The sequence below is a fragment of the Chionomys nivalis genome, chromosome 21 (assembly GCF_950005125.1).
Source record: "Chionomys nivalis chromosome 21, mChiNiv1.1, whole genome shotgun sequence".
NCBI lineage: Eukaryota > Metazoa > Chordata > Mammalia > Rodentia > Cricetidae > Chionomys > Chionomys nivalis.
The window spans coordinates 48,748,316-48,767,786 of NC_080106.1; the positions used below are offsets into that span (position 1 = coordinate 48,748,316).

The 19,471-nt window shown below is 43.3% G+C and overlaps 1 protein-coding gene across 1 annotated transcript in view; it reads right to left on the bottom strand.

The window, feature by feature from the left end:
* Smarca5 (SWI/SNF related, matrix associated, actin dependent regulator of chromatin, subfamily a, member 5) overlaps positions 1-13,298 on the bottom strand; it is a 36,278-nt gene extending 22,980 nt beyond the window's left edge. The window contains exons 1-8 of the mRNA XM_057753755.1: positions 12,692-13,298; positions 10,241-10,315; positions 8,685-8,851; positions 6,007-6,107; positions 4,074-4,174; positions 2,853-3,032; positions 1,317-1,472; positions 1,103-1,234 (exon numbers count right to left, since the gene is read on the bottom strand). Coding sequence (XP_057609738.1) covers positions 1,103-1,234; positions 1,317-1,472; positions 2,853-3,032; positions 4,074-4,174; positions 6,007-6,107; positions 8,685-8,851; positions 10,241-10,315; positions 12,692-12,868 — 1,089 coding nt within the window. The 5' untranslated portion in view covers positions 12,869-13,298. The remainder of the gene's footprint in view (positions 1-1,102; positions 1,235-1,316; positions 1,473-2,852; positions 3,033-4,073; positions 4,175-6,006; positions 6,108-8,684; positions 8,852-10,240; positions 10,316-12,691) is intronic.
* Positions 13,299-19,471: the final 6,173 nt, after the last annotated feature.

Consider the following 19,471-nt stretch of genomic DNA (forward strand, 5'->3'; position numbering starts at 1 on the left):
TTTGTTTGTTTGTTTTTTGAGACAGGGTTTCTCTGTGGTTTTGGAGCCTGTTCTGGAACTAGCTCTTGTAGACCAGGCTGGTCTCGAACTCACAGAAATCCGCCTGCCTCTGCCTCCCGAGTGCTGGGATTAAAGGTATGCGCCACCACCGCCCGGCTTATAATTTATATAAATGTATTAACATGGATGTCTAAAAGGCTCTCCCCACCCATTCCAGATATAGGAACAATCGTTCAGAATTGAACACTGGTTTAACAACTGTAATTACTAACAGCACAGACTGATACATAAATTATTTTCCCTAGTACAATGAGCAGTTAGCCACTTCTACCATCATTTCATTATGTAAATAACTGATAGACATAAAAGACTAAGTTATTATACCATAACGAAAAGCATGAGTGATGCTTACTCTCCATTGTCAACTTGACAGTCCAGAACTAGCCCAGCAATGGGCCTCCCAGATGACTACAGGGGACTATCTTGAGTACGTCAATTAGTGCAGGAAGCTCTATCCAACCATGTGACTATTCCTGGGCTGGGGATCCTGGACTGTTCCGAATGGAGAAGAGAGCAGAACACTAGGATACATTTATCACTCTGTTTTCTGAATGTGAATGATGTCTGATCAGCTACTGCCAGCACCCTCAACCTTAACAGTATGTACCCTGAACTGTGGGCCAGAATAAACCCTTCCTCCCTCGTCTGTCAGAGTATTTTATCACAGCAACTGGAAGAGAAACTAGGACAGAAGGTTAAACGACCCCTTCACATACGAAGGACATTTCTGGAAGACGAAACACAATGTGTGGGACAGACAAAGCTCCTTGGGAATGCCTTTAAGACAGCAGTTAACCTAAAAACTGAGGTAAAATTAAGCAGCCCTGATTGCCAAACAGGAGTAAGAATATGCCATTCCAATTGTAGAAACTGATGGGAAGTGAGATTAAAGTCAAGGCTCAAAAGTCAATTCTCAATACATGACCAACTTAGTAGGTTAGTAACAGGCCAGTGTAAAAAAATTAATGACCACCTCAAACAGTGCTATTATTAAATTATAAGGCATTAACCAAAATATCATTAACCACAAAGAGATGCTTACATCAGCTGAATTAAACACGTCTGGTAAGAGAAAATTTAGAAGTGACCAGAGCTCGTGCAGGTTGTTCTGAAGAGGCGTCCCAGTTAGCAACAGTCGATTTGTAGTCTTGAATTCCCTCACTATTTCTGACAACTGAAAGAATCAAAGCCCATTGTTAGAACATTCTGAATGAAACCCTTAGACACAAAAATGTTCAGATTAACTATCAAATTACCTTAGATTTTTCATTTTTTATCCTGTGAGCTTCGTCTATAACTAAGTATCTCCAGTTAAACTTTTTGAACACAGACTTCTCTTTAATGAGCATTTCATAAGATGTGACACACACATCCCACTCTCCTGGTAATAAAACATCCCTGACAAATGCAGCCTGTAAAGCAACAGAAAAACTTACATCACTCAACGCAATTATACATTAAACTTACCAACAAGTAATTTAATACAGAAAAAGGAGTGAGACTATTAAGCAATATACCTATTATTAAATAAGCACTTAAAGCCAGCTTTCCTACCACTAGAATTACTTCATTAATCACTTTAACGTCAGTTTTAACTTAATTTCACAAAGCTGAAGTGAATCACAAAACTCAGAAGCCTAACTCTTTAAAATGTCTTTCCACAATTCGCTAGGTCTCTATATTCTTAGGAAACAGGATTTGTAACAAAAAGACTGACAGTTGTTAGTAATGTTTCATTCCTTTGATTTGTATATGTATTAACACATTATTCTCATTTTATATAGATATGAAAGTAAAAAAAAAAAAAAAAAAATCAAAGAAGTAATTGAGTCCCCCAAACAAAAAGCAACTTAGTAAGAAGAGACAGCTCAGTAGTTAAGTGGTTAAGAGCACTTGCTGTTCTTAGAGAGGACCCAGGTTCACAACCCAGCACCCACATGGTTGCTCAGAACCATCCATATCTCTAGTTTCAGGGACGTGATTCCCATTTCTGGCCTCAGAAGCATGCACCTGGTATAGAGATATATACCCAGGCAAAGCACTCGTAAATATAATCTTAAAAAATTAACCTATCTAGTGAAGCACAAAATCATTTAATACAATTATTTAATCAATGAATGCAATCCATTATCTAACTTCCAAATTTATGTTCTCTCCCTCTTTTATTTATTTATTTATTTTTTTGCTTGTTTTATGAGATAGGGTTTCTCTGTGTAGCCCTAGCTGTCCTAGAACTCACTCTGTAATCCAGGCTGACCTCAAACATAGAGATCTACCTGCCTTGCCCCCCACGTGTTGGGATTAAAGGTGTGCACCGCACCACCCAGCAAAGTTCTTTATTCTTAATAGTGTCCTTATTTCCACATGACTTTGTCCCAAAAAGGTATGGCTAAGAAACCAAATATTTTAACTCATATTTGTATCATAACATCTCATACTACTAGAATTGATTCCACTTGAATTTAACAATTACTATTCTATAACTATTACCACTGTACCCTAATCTAGAAATCTGGTTCCTCAAATTTTTAATCTTGACACATTCAAAATCTTTTTAAACATACTAATACTTCCAAATAGACACCCCTTGACTTTATAAAATCACTTCCAAAGGGAGAAACAAGCTGAAAATAAATTCTTAGAGCTTTCTATAGTCTTTAAAGCCTTCCCATAAAATTCTTAACCACAAAAGCAGTATTACAGTTAGAAATCACTAATAGTTTGTGAAGACCCTTTCCCTTTCTTTATTATCCCTTCTCTGGCTATTTCATCTTTATGGTATAAAAACTTACTCGTTGCTCTTTATCTCCTATCAAGCAAACAGATCTAAGTGTTGGCACCCATCTCTTGAATTCACTCATCCAGTTGTGCAATGTAGACTTGGGGACCAAAACCATATGAGGACCAGGAATATTTCTATAGTGTTTCATGTACCCAAGGAGAGAAATTGTTTGAAGTGTCTTTCCCAAACCCTGAGAAAATTCATAATTAAACATTAAATCAATGAATCACATCAATTAAATTAACCATTAAACAATGCTTTCCATATTACAGCCACCCCCATCATGCACAGAACATTTAAAAGAAATGCTACATCTGGGACAACATGACAAGAGCTTAATGTGCACGGCAGTTAACAGAGTTAGGTCACATAAGTCGGTAAAAGGGATCAGCATCACCCCTCCAAGGCTCAGAACATGGGATATTCCCAAACTATCAGAGGCAGAACTGAGTATCTCTTTTGACTCCTTACTTTCTCCACCAATTGTTTAAACAATTGAGAACAGTAAAAATATTCACAACATAACTAGTAAGTAGTGAACAGAAGATATGTTTTATGAAATAGAGCTCTGTTAACTGTTCATAAAACTCAAGAGAAACAGTCAAATTGCTTCACTACAAAACTAAAGAAGCTGCAAGTGGTGGTGCACAGCTTATACCCAGCACTCAGGAGGCAGAGGCAGGTGGATCTCTGTGAGTTCCAGGCCAGTATGGTCTACACACTGAGTTCCCAGATAGTCAAGGCTTTACAGAGAAACCCTGCCTCAAAATAAATAATAAGCAAACAAACAAATAAATAAATAGCAAAAAAAAAACTTCTCCAAACATATTATTTAAAAACGTACTCTACAGAGTTTAAAATCCTTTTTGTAATTTTTTTTGGGGGGAGGAGTTCATGACAGGGTTTCTCGGTATCTTTGAAGCCTGTCCTAGAACTAGCTCTTGTAGACCTGGCTGGCCCCGAATCCACAAACATCCCTCCTGCCTCTGCCTCCCGAGTGCTGAGATTAAAGGCATGCACCACCACCACCCAGCAAGATATTTCTTCACACGTGAAGACATCACTTATACAGCTAAGGCAAGTTGCTTATAACACTTCGAGAAAAAATTTAGTTGTAATCAACAAAACTATTCTCTTGACCGCTATAAATTTAATGTCAACCTATTTTAAGTTACAAAAGCAAAACAACAACCAAAAAAACCTTCAAGCTTCAAAATAGCCAAACGCATACCATTTCATCTGCAAGGATACCATTGATGCCATTTTCATACAGAGAGATGAGCCAATTCAATCCTCGGACCTGGTAATCTCTCAGTTTACCCCATTTTACATCTAAGAACAACAACAAAACAAGTTCAATTGAAACACAAAAAAATACAAAACAGGTCAGGCCCCTTTTATCTGATTCTAGAGATTTACCTAGGACCTTTATTTTTTTCAAGACACGTGTATTATGGGGATTCTGAAAGGTTAAAATCATTAAAAGTAGCCTACTAAATCTGAACTGAAGCAGGAGTAGTTGGATACAAATAACTAATAATGAATTATGACTGTTGGTATCAGAATCCTCATCAAAATCACTCAACCAATGTTAAAACACACTGGCCTTCAGATCATCTCTGGCCTCTGTACCTCTCTTTTTAATGCTAGCGCAATGTTTATAACCAAATGTTTTTGTCCTTCTTAAAGATCAGACAGAGGTTCTCATGGTGGAATAAAAACAGAGAATTCTTTCTCCAAGTCCACCCTCCCTAATTTCTTAAGTTCTTTTTCTGAGAGATCTTATGTCTTTTAGTATATATTATTTGTTTTATTTCCCTGGATAAATCACTGCTTAAGAATGAAAAGCTGGGACTGGAGCGAAGGCTCAGGTTAAGAGCACTGGCTGCTCTTTCAGAGGTCCTGATTTCAATTCCCAACAACCACATGGTGGCTCACAGCCGGCTATACTGAGATCTGGTGCCCTCTTCTGGCACCACAGAGGTGCCATATTGTGTGGCAGAATGTTGTATACATAATAAATAAATCTTAAAAAAAAGAAAAGAAAAGCTAATCAACCAGGACTGGATACACTAGTTACAATGAATGAATGTGAAAAAAGTTATCTGTAATTTCCTTTCCACCTTGTCAGACAGAGTCTCTAGCCTCTAGCTTGATTTGAAAAGTAGAAGTCAGGTGGTGGTGGTAACGCCTTTAATCCCAGGACTGGAAAGGCAGATCTTTGTGAGTTCAAGGCCAGCCTGGTCTACTCAGTGAGTTCCAGGGTAGCCAGTGCTACACAGAGAAACCCTGCCTCAAAAGAAAAAAAGAAAAGAAACAAGAAACTGGATGCTTCATAAGACAAAGGGGAAAAGCAAAGAGAGTGAGTAAACTCCTTAACATTCTAACTAAGCAAGAGTCCAAACAAAATTCTGCTATTGTTCACACTGAATACTCATCTGAACAGGAGCCACAGGAAAGCTAGGCTGCAGTGAAGATTGCAAAAGCCTCTAATCCTATCAGAAATCAAGATGTGTACAAGTAAAACTAACCTGGCTAAATGTTTTCTTATGGAAAAAGATCAATACATTTCAAAAATGATTAATTTATATGAAAACATCAGCAAATAAATTTTTTCTTGATCCTCCACATACAAAGTAGTTTTCATATTTGGGAAAAATATGAGGCAAAATCATTCCATTTTATATGTACCTTAGAACATGTAAATAAACAGCATTTTCATATACTTCTGAAATATAGCACACACTATCCTCTCTCAGTGCTAGGGATCAAAGCCAAGGCTTTGCAAACGCTATTAGCACTCGAAGCACTCTATAGCTCTAAGCCCTGTCGACATGTTAACACCTCAGATCACACAACTCTAAATTATTCACAGCCTATAGCTACCCAAGATTACTAAGAATTTATAAATTATCGGTAAAGCAAATTCAAACATCAATCCCTTTGAAAAAAAAAATCAAATGATTCAGCCAGGCAGTAGTGGTGCACACCTTTAATCCCAGCACTTGGGAAGCAGAGGCAGGTATATCTCTGTGAGTTGGAGGACAGCCTGTTGTTATTTGACTGTTCCAGGACAGTCAGAGCTGACAGAGAAACACTATCTGGGTGGGGGATGGGGGTGGGGTGGGGTGGGAGGATCAAATGATTCAATGAATTTAACATACATGATGGAGAATCTTCAAATCGAGTACAGACATTAGTTGCTTTAGAGCTTTCTGTTAATAGTTCTTCATCCTCCTCTTGCTCTGTTCTACGGTGTCGGTAGCTGTCAAAATGAAAACAAAAATCAACTAATAATGAGTTTTATTTCAATACAGCAGACAAATAATGATATCACAACAATCTTAACAGGCATCTAAGTTAAGCCAAAGCCACAGATGTGGCACAGCGATAGAGCGCTTGTCTAGCATGAGTAAAGTCCTAGGTTAGAGACTGTGTACCTCAAAACATTTTAAGAAAATAAAGCTGAAAAGCAGAGTGAGCCCATAAAGTGAACAGTAGAAAATTTACTAGTAAATTTAAACTTTAAATATTCACGTGGCTAGCTAAACTATGAATAAAATATACATTAAGAGGCAGGCTAATCTCTAAATCTGGGACCAGCCTGGTCTATATAGTGAGTTCCAGGACAGCCAGGGCCACAGAGAAACTTTGTCTCAAGGGGAAAGGGAGGAAGGAATCAAACAAAAAATTTTAAATACATACACAGAAGAATTTAATAAACAGGATAATAATTTCAAGAATATATATACACACATAGCCAAAAATTTTGTAACTTCCTTTTCATGTCTTTTTGCCAAGAGGAAAATTCTAGAAATGACACTTTTAAAATCATAAGTATGACTAAAAGCTAAGAAATAAGGACCAAAGATTTCTTTGGAGACTAGTCAGCAAAGAGCTTGCCTTACAAGATATGAATTCAAACCCATCTCCCCATCAAAATAAAAGCAAAATGCAGCTGGGGCTTGCAATCCAGGCACTGAGGAGGCAGAGATAAGCAAATGCCTGGTGTTAGCTGGCCACAGCTATAATTCCTACATTCCAGGGAGAAAAAGACTCAGTTTGAGGCCAGTCTGGACTATGCACTGAGACATCTCAAGGAATACACACCCAAACCCATCTCCAAAAAGAGAAAGGGGACTAAAATATATATGTTTGTGATAGAGTGCCTGCCTAGCGTAGCCAAGGCCTGGGGTTTGATGCTTACAAGAGAGAGAGAGAGAGAGAGAGAGAGAGAGATCTCAATCTTATTTTCCAATGACACAATTCAGTAAACAAACAAAACTCAGTAACCTACTACGTATTTCCTGCGAACCATCTCTATTTTACAGAATAACAGAAAGAGCAGAAGCATTTCTTTTCATACCATACATTGATTATCCCACAACACAATAATGCTTATTACAGTAATTGCAGGACATTGATACACTTAAATAACTAACAAGATTTCACATCTGGAACAATTTAAATATATCTAAAGTACAAAGTTGTCTCTTAAAAAGTTTTCTTTGTTTTTCTGGTTTTAGAGTTTCTGTGTAGCCCTGGCTTTTGTAGAACTCAGAGATTTGCCTCCGTAGTGCTGGGATTAAAGCCTTGTACCACTGCCACCTGGCTTGAAAAGGTTTTGTTTAAATATAAAAATAGTACTTTGAACATACATAATTGGAAATAATAAGATACACCGGAACAACACAATACTCCAAATGAAACTAATATGATGCTTATTCCCTCCAGATGAACATCATACTTTTCTGTTTAAACTAATCACTTAGGAATTTTCACATTGATAAACATATAATCTCTTTAAAATAATCTTACATATGATAATTAATTTACACACTTCATTTATCACATCAGGTATTATAGTAGAGACCACCCTTAAAATATTAAGATACTAGCACAAAAGTCTTGAAAAATCTGTATATTCAGTACGTACAATGAATTACCAAAAAAAAACACTGAAGGATGGCATATGTGACACTTCAACATATAAGCAGCCAGCTAAGTATGCAGCAAACATTTTAAACAAATAGTGTACACATCAACTCAAATGCCCTTATTAACAAGGCTGGGAATATGCACTTGCAAGGCCAGCTACTTAGTGAGCTGACAGAGAAAGACCTTCAGTCCCTAAGGCCTATTTGAGGCCAACTCTGACAACTCAGTGAAAAACCCTGTCTCAAAATTTTAAAAAGTGGCCGGGCGGTGGTGGCGCACGCCTTTAATCCCAGCACTCGGGAGGCAGAGGCAGGCAGATCTCTGTGAGTTCGAGGCCAGCCTGGTCTACAAGAGCTAGTCCCAGGACAGGAACCAAAAGCTACGGAGAAACCCTGTCTCGAAAAATCAAAAAAAAAAAAAAAAAAAAAATTAAAAAGTGAAAAAATTGGGTGGATTCTATAAGCTGGTGGTAGGATGCTTATCCAGTAAGCATGAGGCCCTACGTTCAATCTCTAGTACCAACACAAAATACAAACATACCCTCAAATGTAGTTATGGTTTTTGGAAGACAAAAATATACAACAGCTTCACGTTCAAGCCTAGACCATGCACTTCTATGTAACGCTGACTAACACACTTAACCTCTGCATTTTTAACCCCTCTAAGGAATGTTTAACATCTTAATTCCATGTACAACATGGCTGTTACAATTCACAAAGCATTTAATGGTATAAAAGCAAAGAAAGCATTTAATGGTTTAAAAGTAAGTCATTGTATATATTTTTAGATACTGAGACACTGATGGCCACAACCATGAAGCCACAGAAGATAAAATAAAAACCTTAAAAAGTATAATTTAAAAAGAAAATTTTGTTTAAACTATGGAATATAAACTACTACTCACTCGCCAACTGAGAGCAAATTCTGTTTTTCATCCTTTTTTACCCGTGGGCGCCCTGGTTTCATCTTTAAGGGTGAGGTTGGAGTCTTCTGAGCAGCAGGCTGAATGAAATGTGCAAACAGCTCTGTCTGCTTTAGTAAATACTCAAATCTATTTGCTCGGTCAGTTTGCTGCAAAATTTAAGACACACTTTATTAAACTTTAGAAATAATTTACATATGCCTGCATGAAGAACCGAAGAATCAAAATGAACAAACTACTGAAATACGCAACAAGGTGACTGTGACTCCCAAAGACAAGTAACCGATAAGCACAGGCTGAATATACGAACCTATCAAGTGCAGTTAGTGACTTAAAGATGAGAGTGGGATTAAGGGCATGACAGAAAATACATTATGCCCACAGACACGCCTAAATGAATTCATGTATTTCCAAAACTAACATTTTATGTTCATTATCCTTTAATAAGATAACAGTAACAAGATTTTTAAATACAACATAAAAATAAAATAAACAAGAAAAACATTGTACAAGGGAATGTATTCAAAAGAAAACATACTGGTTACTCAAACTAATGCCAAATTTTAAAAGGGTACCAGGTCTGAAATTCACTTATCAAATACTTTTTTTTTATGCTCTCAGTATGAATTTATTTTAAATGTTATAGTTTTGATTCAACATGAATTGCAATAAATGGGTCTCCAGCCCTGTTACTAACAGAAAATTGCGCAGTGCCATCACCAGAGAAACATAGACTTTAATTCCGGTACAATTGCCATAAATTTTATCTCCAGAAATGACATCACAGTATGTGCCAGCAGGGAGACCAGTTTGTAAAGTTGTTGACAATGATCCCTCTGGATGGATCTCCTCAGTCTCAGGATTGTTAGCTATCCCTTTGAATATTTCCTGTTGTCATATCAAAAGAGTGAATATATTTGAAAACAAAGTTTAGGGGGCTGGAGAGATGGCTCAGCAGTTAAGAGCATTGTGTGCTCTTCTAAAGGACCCGAGTTCGATTCCCAGCAACCACGTGGTGGCTCACAACCATCTGTTATGAGGTCTGGTGTCCTCTTCTAGCCTGCAGGCATATATGTAAACAGAATATTGTATCCATAATAAATAAATATTTTTAAAAAAAGAAAACAAAGTTTACTAATAATGAACTCTCAAGTCCTTAAGTGATGTTTTAAAGACATGATAATCTATTTACATGAGGAGAAACAAGTTAGGTATGGTAGCACACACCTTTAAGAAAATCAATTATGATCATTAATTTTTTTTTAAAAAAGGTCTCTCATACATACACGTGAGATCAGCAGAAATGAAATAAACTTTAGTCAGAGGACTAAAGCTATAAATTAGTATCACAATCTAAACTACAGTGGGTAAAAGTGCTCTGTACTATCACCTTAGAGTTATGTTCATCTAAAAAGAGCCACAATTTGTTATGTTTTACAGCACAATTAGAGACACCTGTATATGTAAACTAATGAATACACTTAAAATCTTTTTTACAAAGGTTCATCATAAATGCTATTCACATATCTAGAACATACCATTTTTTCTTCATATGTAGGATCTGGTTCTTGAATTTCTTTTTGCTTTCCAGGTGATGAATCATCAAACACTTCCTGGTAGGAAGGAAAAATACAGTTGTTTAAGAACCGCCAACTAAATAATATATTCTTATTCCAAATTCCCTAGGTATTTAATGGCTATCACATAACCTGACATGAAACTTGATAAGGATGAAATAAAATACTATAGGGAAATCATTTACCCCAATTATAAACTGCTGCCATGATTAAAATATTATCAACAACACCCTAAAGCAAAATTACTTACTATACAAGCCATAAGGGCAAATCTGTATCTTTTGGGGAAAAAATTATAAAGATAACATTAATGTTCCCTTTTTATGATAAACTTCCATCTATCTACTGTGCTATTACACAAATGTACACATGGAAGGCAGCATTAGTCACTGATTTCCCCTATCAAGAACATTATTACCAAAAAAAGGAGCTCAACTGAATATTCTTAGTCTGACTCCTAGTTAGTAATAAATACACTCAAAACAGTCATAATGACAGTCAAATGCCACAAGCAAATGACAAAACCTCCAACCTACACTGCGTTGCATATTAGAGGTAAAGTACATCCTACAATTGTATGCGCTTTCCAACTGCAGACATTAATTCTATAATTCAATGCCTTCTTTTTCTAACTACAAAACAGTTCAGGTCATCAGATACATCAGGCAAGCGTACTCGACACAGATGTAATTCTGATTCTAACTTCAGTTAAGACAATGAAAAGCAGACTGAAGGTAATATTCTTAAAAGACAATAAAAACAACATGAACAGAAAAGAAAATGAGTGAAGAATAAAACTGAAATTATTGATATTTTACAATATGTAAAATTGTCAAACTTAAAAAAACAACACCTGACAGAGCAAGGTGTATAGAAAAGGCTCTTTCTGGAACCAGATCACAGTTCTACCCCAGGTTCTATCTCTAGAAGACTCAGTTTTCTCATCTGACAAAAATACCACTTATTTTATACCACAGGTGTTATCACATTCACGCTTAGCGACTCAAAAATTAATTTCATCTGGGATTTAAATTCTCATCTTTAGGACCCATAAATAGAAATAACACCTATAGGGGAAATGTGACTCCAAGTTATAAGAACAGAATCTACAAAGCTATGGTAAACTAAGTGCATCTCCCTGGAAGAACTGCACATGTAAATATAATTTCCTTCAGTGTCATTGGTGCCCAGACTCTGAGTAAAAACCCAAGAATCCAGTTAAACAGTTCCAGAAATTCAAAAGACCGTTTAAAATCTTAAGGGACATCAAATACAAAATTTTGCTTGCTTTTGTGGAGACAGGGTTTCTCTGTATATCCCTGGCTGTCCTGGAACCCACGGTGTAGACCAAGTGCCTCTGAAGTGGTGGGGTAAAAGGCTTATGCCACCAACGCCCAGAATAAAATCCACTTTAAAATGAAACTTCATTCACTTCAAATTGGGGCATTACACTAACACCTCCCCCCGCTCCACTAAAAGTTACTTCCAGGACTAACAACGTTATTTCACCCAAGCGAATCAGACTGCACCGTCATTTCCTTACGGTGGAAATGTTGCACTAGGGTTCATCTTTACAGTGTTATTTCCAATCCAAGGACTGAAACTCTCAGAAGCCTTGAGCCTGGAACTACAGAATACCTCAAAACAAATCCAAGGCCAAGAATAAAAATTGGAAGCAATAACTTTGTTCCCAGGCAACTCAAAGCCTGGGAGCATATCCAAGAGACCTGCCTGGCAGCGCCACCATTTTTCCACCCCCCCCCCCTTCGTATTGTCATCATCTGGCCCACTCGAACCCCAGAAGGTCTGAATGGACCTTAGCAGGAGATAATGCGCTGGGCCAGCAGCCCAGCGCCCTCCCCCGACGTTCCCATTCATTCATCTCTCCATCCACAAACCCCTAATTAGATGGGGATCCAGGACAGGTGCTGCGGCTGTCACGCTCGCTCCCCTCCCGGTGGAGCAGGGCCCGGGAGGGGCCTCCCCCTGGCTGCACAGAAGCAGCTGCGCCCTCGGCCCTCCGGCTCTCGCCATTGTCTCTGCCCACAACAGGCAGAGGCCGCCCCCGCCAGCACCGGGATGGGGCACTCTAGGCGCAAGTCCCCAGCTGCGCGCGACGCTACGAGACGTCGCGCTCGCCCCGGGAATCCCACTCGGAGGGGCAGTTCCCTCGCCCTTCACCAAAGTTTCGTGCAAACTAAAACCCAGATCCGGGAGGAACCGAGCGAGTCTAGGGGGGCGTCTAGCGCTGGGGAGCAGCGGTCCCCTCGGCCACGGTAATCAGGCGCATGTGTTTCCTAGGAGCGCCCGCGGCCCGCCGAGGCTGGCTACACGAAGGGAAAACGCCGAGGTGAAGGAGACCTGGCGCCAGCCGAGCATCCATCTCCCTCCCCGCGCGCCCGCCGCGCTCACCTCCATCTCGGCGTCCGCGGGGCCCGCGCCCGCCGCACACGACGGGGCCGCCGGCGCCGCGCCGCCCTCGGGGCCGCCTTTGTTGCCGCTGCCGCACCCGCCGGCGCCCGCCGGCGCGGCCTTGGAAGGCGCGCTCTCGGGAGGCGGGGGCGGCGGAGGCTCGGCCGCCGACGACATGTTCCGGCTGCGTCACCCGCCGCGGCCACGGGCAGGCGCGGCGCCGAGGGAAGCGGCCTGGGCCTGCGCGGCTCTGGCGTCCGGGCCCCCCGAGGAGCGAGACCCGCCCGCAAGCTCTCACGCGCGGCGGCTCCGCCACCGACCCGAGCCGGCCCTGCCGCGGCGCTCGTCCCGGAGTCCTCTTCCGCCGCACTCGGCTCCGCTCCGCTCCCCGGCGTTTACTTCACGGCGGGAATCACGTCGACCAGGGTGGGCGGGGCCAGCGGGGTCACGGAGGTCAGGGAGGGCGGGCTGACTGAGGAGGCGGAGGGCTGAGTGAGGGAAGGGGAAAGGAAAGCGAAAGATCCTCGGAGGCCTCCCGCGCCTTCTCCGCTCCGGAGCCGACTCTTCTCCAACCACCGGGACGGCCGCCTACGCCGCCGCTCCCAACCCTCGCGAGATCGCTAGTTCCCCTCACAGGCCGGCCCGCGACGGCGCATGCGCCGGCTCCTCCTTGTCCCCGCCTCCTCCAGGCCTCCGGCAAGCTGCCGAGGGAGGGTGGGCGGGGCCTCGAGGCAGCGCGGCGGCGTAGGTTTGCGTCTCGGCTCGTCGGCGTGACGCGAGCGGGCGGCTCCGTAACGGCTCCGCGGCTCTCGGCGCGCCCGCCCGCCAGCCCGCCCGGTGGCTCCCGGCCGGGGCTGACCTCTGCTGGGGGGGCGGGGGTAAGGGGAGCGTGACGCTAAGTGACGTCGGACGTCCAGGAAAACAGTGACCTCGGGTTGCAGCTCCGCGCAGCCCCTTCCAGAGTTCGGCTTTTGTGGCCGGCGGGTAGACACGCCACCCTCGAGAGTACGAATGGCCGCCGACGGAGACAGATGATGACTTGTTTTTTCCGCGTGCATCAAAACAAAATGCGCATTCTTGTCGCCTTAAGAAGAACTGCTTGTCGGGAGGCAGAGGCGGATCTCTGAGAGTTCGAGGCCAGCCTGGTCTACAGAGTGAGTTCCAGGAAAGCCCTCGAGCTACACAGTGAGACCCTGTCTCAAAAATTAAAAAAGAAAAATTCTTAGTTGGGCATTGCTAGCAGATAAATCGCTTCTTGAAAAATTATTGGTGTTGCTTCTATATCTGGCCTTAGGACACATGGAGGCTCTAAGTAAGGCCTTGCTTCTGCTCCTGCATCACCTCACCTTCTCCTCCCAGGCGTACAAGGTCTTTGTTATCTTAATCTGTTCGTGATTTAGTGGCCTCCGACATCGGAAAACGGAAGTCTCTTCAAGAGTTAACTAAATTATGTCGAATTTCAAATCTCTTGGAAGAGCTATATAGTAAGTTCAAATGTTTGTACTATAGTAATTCTCCAATCAAAACGCTCTGGAAAACTCGCGTTGAAAGACTTCGGAAAGCTGGAGTTGTAGGTCGGTTAGTGAAGTGCTTGAGCATACGTGAGCCCTGGGTTTGAACCCTAGCCCAAACTGATTTACCAGTGGTGAGTCATCCTCCATCTCTCCCACCTCTCCGTCACCTCTTACCCGTCTTGGTGGCACTGGGAGCTGCTGTGTGTCATGCAGTAGGCCCGTTTGTCCAACAGCTTTACTTGCAAATGTTCATTGTGTGGTGTGTTGTTGGTCAGGTTCAAGGCCTCTGGCTTTGGTACACCGTCATTACTGGGCCCTCATGGATACTCCTCTCCTATATCTTGCTGTTGCTGCGGGATCATGGAGATCCTGTGCCTATGGTTCCCCAGGACCATGGGGTGGATGTTGGGGAGTGCCAAGTCAAAGCCCTGGATGTGTGCCTGGGTGGTAGCTGAGTTGATCAGTCTGGGCTGCTGGGGCTGTCACCCTCGGTGGGGAGCGGAGCCAGCTCTCCCATGTCCTTTGGGGGGCAGCTTACTCAAGTAGGGGGACACAACCATCTCCTTTGAGGGGTGGGGGAGGAGGCAGGGTTAGCTCTCCCTTGGAAACAGCTCTCCCCCTGCCAGTGAGGGGCTGGAAGCAGCTCAGCACAGCCATTGACTTTTTTTGTTTTCTTTTTTGAGACAGGGTTTCTCTGAAGCTTTGAAGCCTGTCCTGGAACTCACTCTGTAGACCAAGCTAGCCGGCCTTGAACTCACAGAGATCCACCTGCTTCTGCCTCCCTGGTGCTGGGATTAAAACCACCACCACCAGGCCTACAGTCCTTGTACTTTAACACACAGTTCAACACATGGTTAAACACATGGCTTACATGGGCCATTGTGGTAACACAGGCAACAGACATCAACACAGACCCCAGCTGCATCTGAGCCACAAAGCCAGACATGGCCAGTAGCAGCAGCTTGGGTCCAGTTGTCACCGTGGCCTAGGTTGGTATTGCGGGCCTCTTATCAGAATGAGCCCCGCCACAACAAACTCCAGAGAGACCTGAGTTTCAGATTACCTTGTTCCAGGAAAGACCAGAAACTGAGACTACCCTGGCACCACCCAGGAACGGACCATCCAAGGGAAAAGTACCTAATTAAAGGAAATCCTAACATTTCACCCATTACAGATAGGATCACCTGAAGTCCCTTAGGCTAACACACACCCATCCCCTTTCACCAGGGCACCCCTAGACAAATGTCAGCCAATCAGGGGTACTGAATCCTTGAAATCCCTCACCCCAACCTCTGCTATTAAAAAAAAAACACCCCAACTGAGCTCGAGGCTCTCTGATCACACCAATGCATTGAACACACAGAGAGTTCAAGTTCAAACTTGAATAAAAGCTCTTTGCTTTTACATATAGGATTCAGTCTCTGTGGTGGTCTTTTGAGGGTCCCCATAATGTAGGACTCCAACATGGCCCCAGGTAGTAGCCCAGATCCCAGGTAGCCACACAGCCTTCAATGGTAACAGGAGCCACAGTAGGGCCACGAACCAAGACGTGAACCCTGGCCACAGCATGGGCCCAGACAGCCCTATGGTCCTGAGTGGCAGTGCAGCCCCACCATCTGTAGGGCCCCTGTGGCAGCCTGACCCTCCGGTACCAATGTGGCCCAAAGTGTTGACCCAGACCCCTGGCATCTTCACAGTCTTTGGTGGCAACAAGTTGGAGAAATCATCTCAGACCCTGGATACGGTAGAGCCACAGACATAGCCATCCGCAGCAACTCAGGACCTGATGACATCAGGTAGGAAACTCGGGCCACCCACATCCTGTATGGCCCTGGTTGCAGCATGACCTTTGGTCACCACCATGGCCTCAGGTGTCTGCCTAGACCCCGGGCATTTGCACTGCTCTCAGTGGTAAGAGAAGCCATGGACATCAATGTAAGCCCTGGCTGCAATAGGGCCGTGGACCCAGTCATGGTCTTCAGCAGTAGCTAGGGACCCAGATGATACCACAGGCCCAGCAACACAGGCCACTCAGATCGGCATGACCCCAGCAGCTACATATTCTTGGGAACCCAACATGGCCACAGCTGGCAGCCCAAAATCTGGCATTGTTGTGCCTGAGTCCAAGAACCCCGAGAAGACCACCATGGAGCCACACTTCCAAATGTAAAAGCAAGGTTTCGTTTATTAAATGCGAGCTAGCGCAAGTCCTCTGCCTCACAGTCTGACACAGCAGATGGAGGGAGAAGCACCCCGTCTGCTATTGACAAAAACCGCAAAATACAAAATTCCTTATCCTATATCACAGTTGGCTAAAGGTGAGGTAAAGCTGAGCTGTTAGCTCCTGATATGATGTAGGTGGGTCATCTATCTATGTGTTACTTTCATTGGCTAATAAAGAAACTGCATTGGCTTTTTGATAGGGTAGGATTTAGATAGGTGGAGCAGATAGAACAAAATTCTGGGAGGAAGAAGGCCGTGAGGCAGTCGCCATGAAGCTCCAACCCGAGATGGACTTAGGCTAGAATCTTTCCCGGTAAGCCACCACCTCATGGTGCTATACAGATTACTAGATATGGGTTAAAACAAGATGTGAGAGTTAGCCAAGAAGAGGCTAGATATAATGGGCCAGGCAGTGTTTAAATGAATAGTTTGTGTGTTGTTATTTCAGGTGTAAAGCGAGCCGTGCGGGAGCCGGGTGGGACAAAAAGCAGGCCCACTCCCCTTCTACTACACTGATAGGCTATTAGTATCTAAGGGGGATAGCAACAGCCCCCTGGTTACGTCCTCCAGACATCTGCTGACCCTGTGCTAACTACAGGGGCAAACAGTGGCTAATTAGGTACCTACAAGGACATTTGAAGGAAGCAGATGTAAACAGATGTACCCTGGTGGGTCACATTCACCAGGGCAGACACAGTTTTAGGGAATGTTTATGGCTTTCTTGGGCTGCATTCAGTCCCCTGGTTAGGCCCTGTCTAAAATGGAGTTCTTTCTCAAAATGGAGTTTGTTTTGCTCCTTAAGGCATCCTTGTGGCCTTTGGTGGCAACATGGGTCATGGACATCAACACAGACCCCAACGGAGCAGGGACCATGGACCCAAACATGGTTCCTGGCAGCAGCCTGGGCCAGGATGTCACCATGGCCCTAGATGGTAGTGCAGGTCTCTCAGATCAGCATTGCTCCAGTGGCAGGGTGGCCCTTGAACACCAACATGGCCCCAGGTGGTGGCCCAGACCCTCAATGGCAACAGGCACAGTGGATATCAACACGTACCCTGGCTGCGGTAAGACTGTGAACCTAGACATGACCCTCAGCTGCAGCTCAGGCCTAGAAGCCTCCATGGCCTCTGGTAGTTCAGGGTGGCCCCTGCAGAGGCATGGCTCTTGGGCATCAGTGTGACACTCCAGACTCAGGGTATCCTCACTTCCTTTGGTTATAACAGGAACCACAGACATCAACACAGACCACAGCTGTAGCAGGGCCATTGACCAAGACATGGTCCTTGGCAGAAGCCCGGACCCAGACGTCAACATGGTCCAAGGGGCAAGCAGGTTACCCATATCAACTTGTTCCTTACTGCCTTTGCCTCTTCAGATCTGCCTCTCTTCACAGGACATGAGCCATTCTGCTTCTCTCTCTCTCTCTCTCTCTCTCTCTCCCTCCCTCCCTCCCTCTCTCTCTCCCTCTCTCTCTTTCATACACCAATATATATATATATTGGCCCACCATAATGGTGCCCAACTGCCAATGGTTCCTCCTCCCTACTTAGGGCAAGCAAGTGACCCTGGGCAGGCATGTGAGTGTCCTTCATTCACTGGACCCTAATCCTGCATTTTTAAAAAATAAATGTGTTGTAGTAGTGAAAAATCTACTTTTTCTACTTTTATGGAGGTATGATTGACAGATGAACTAGGGGTTTAGCTCAGTGGTAAAGCTCTTTTGCTGAGCACATTCAATCCCTGAAACAGAAAGAAGGAAAATGTTTTTATTCAAGGTGTATAATGTGCTGTTTAGAAATACAGAAATATTGTGAAATGATTACTACAAACCTTTCACCATCATCTCTTATATTTACTGTGTGTGAGAGAGATTTAAGGTCTAGTGAGGATGTAGTTCAGTGGTGCATAACTTCTGGCCTGCAGAAGGCCCTGGGTGAGATAATACACCAATGCAAAAATAGAGGGGCTAAGGATACATCTCAGTTGGCAGGAGTGTTTGGTGTGAAGAGGCCTTGGGTTAAGTTCCTAGAACTACACATAACTGCGCATGATGGCACACACCTATAATGCCAGTACTTGGGAGGTATAACTGGGACAATCAGAAGTTCAAGGACATTCTTAATTACATATCTCATTCAAGAGCAGCCTAGGCTACATAAGACCATGCCTCAAATGAAATAGTAGGAAATGTTTTCTTTTATTGAAAATAGATTTTTTTCATACAATATATTTTGATTATTGTTTCCTCTCCCCCCGACTTTTAGCAATTCTTCCCCTTCTCCTATCCCATCTGATCCACATCCTTTCTGTCTCTCATTAGAAAACACACCGGCCTAGCAAGCACAAGGCCCTGGGTTCAGTTTTCAGCTCTTGGAAAAGACAAAATGAATCATAATATAATTATCTATGTTTTCCAATGGCCCCCCGCCCTAAAGGGGTCTCAATACACAGGCTGAAAACTGCTGGTTTAGAAGGCCTTGTCTCTTGGTGTCCTCTATCCCCTTTGGATCTTACACACTTTCCACCTCCTCTTTGGAGTTCCCTGAGCCCCGAGAGGAGAGATTTGATGGAGACGTCCCTTTTATGGTGTATTTAGGGAGTTTTCCAAAGTCTCTCATGCTTTGCACTTGTCCAATTGCAGTCTCTATATTTGTTCCTATCTGCTGCAAGAGGAGACTTCTCTGACAATGACAGAGCAAGGCACTGATCTATGTATAGCAGAATAGGAGTCATTTTATTGCTACGTTCCTTTAGCAGACAGTAGCATTTGCTTTTCCCATAGGTCCATGGACTATCTAGTCTCAGGTTCTTGGCCACCCAAGGAGTGCCAGTGGAGTGCACCTTAAATCAGATCTTGATTGGTTACTCCCACAAGCTTTGGACCACTATTGTACCAGCATATCTTGAAGGCGGGACAACATTATATGTCAAAGGGTATAATAGGTGGGTTGGTATTTACCTTTCTCTTCTATTAGCTTGCAGAGTACCGTTAATGCTGCCTGGGAGAACCAGCTTTCAGACTGCAGAAAGGGCTCAAAGGGAA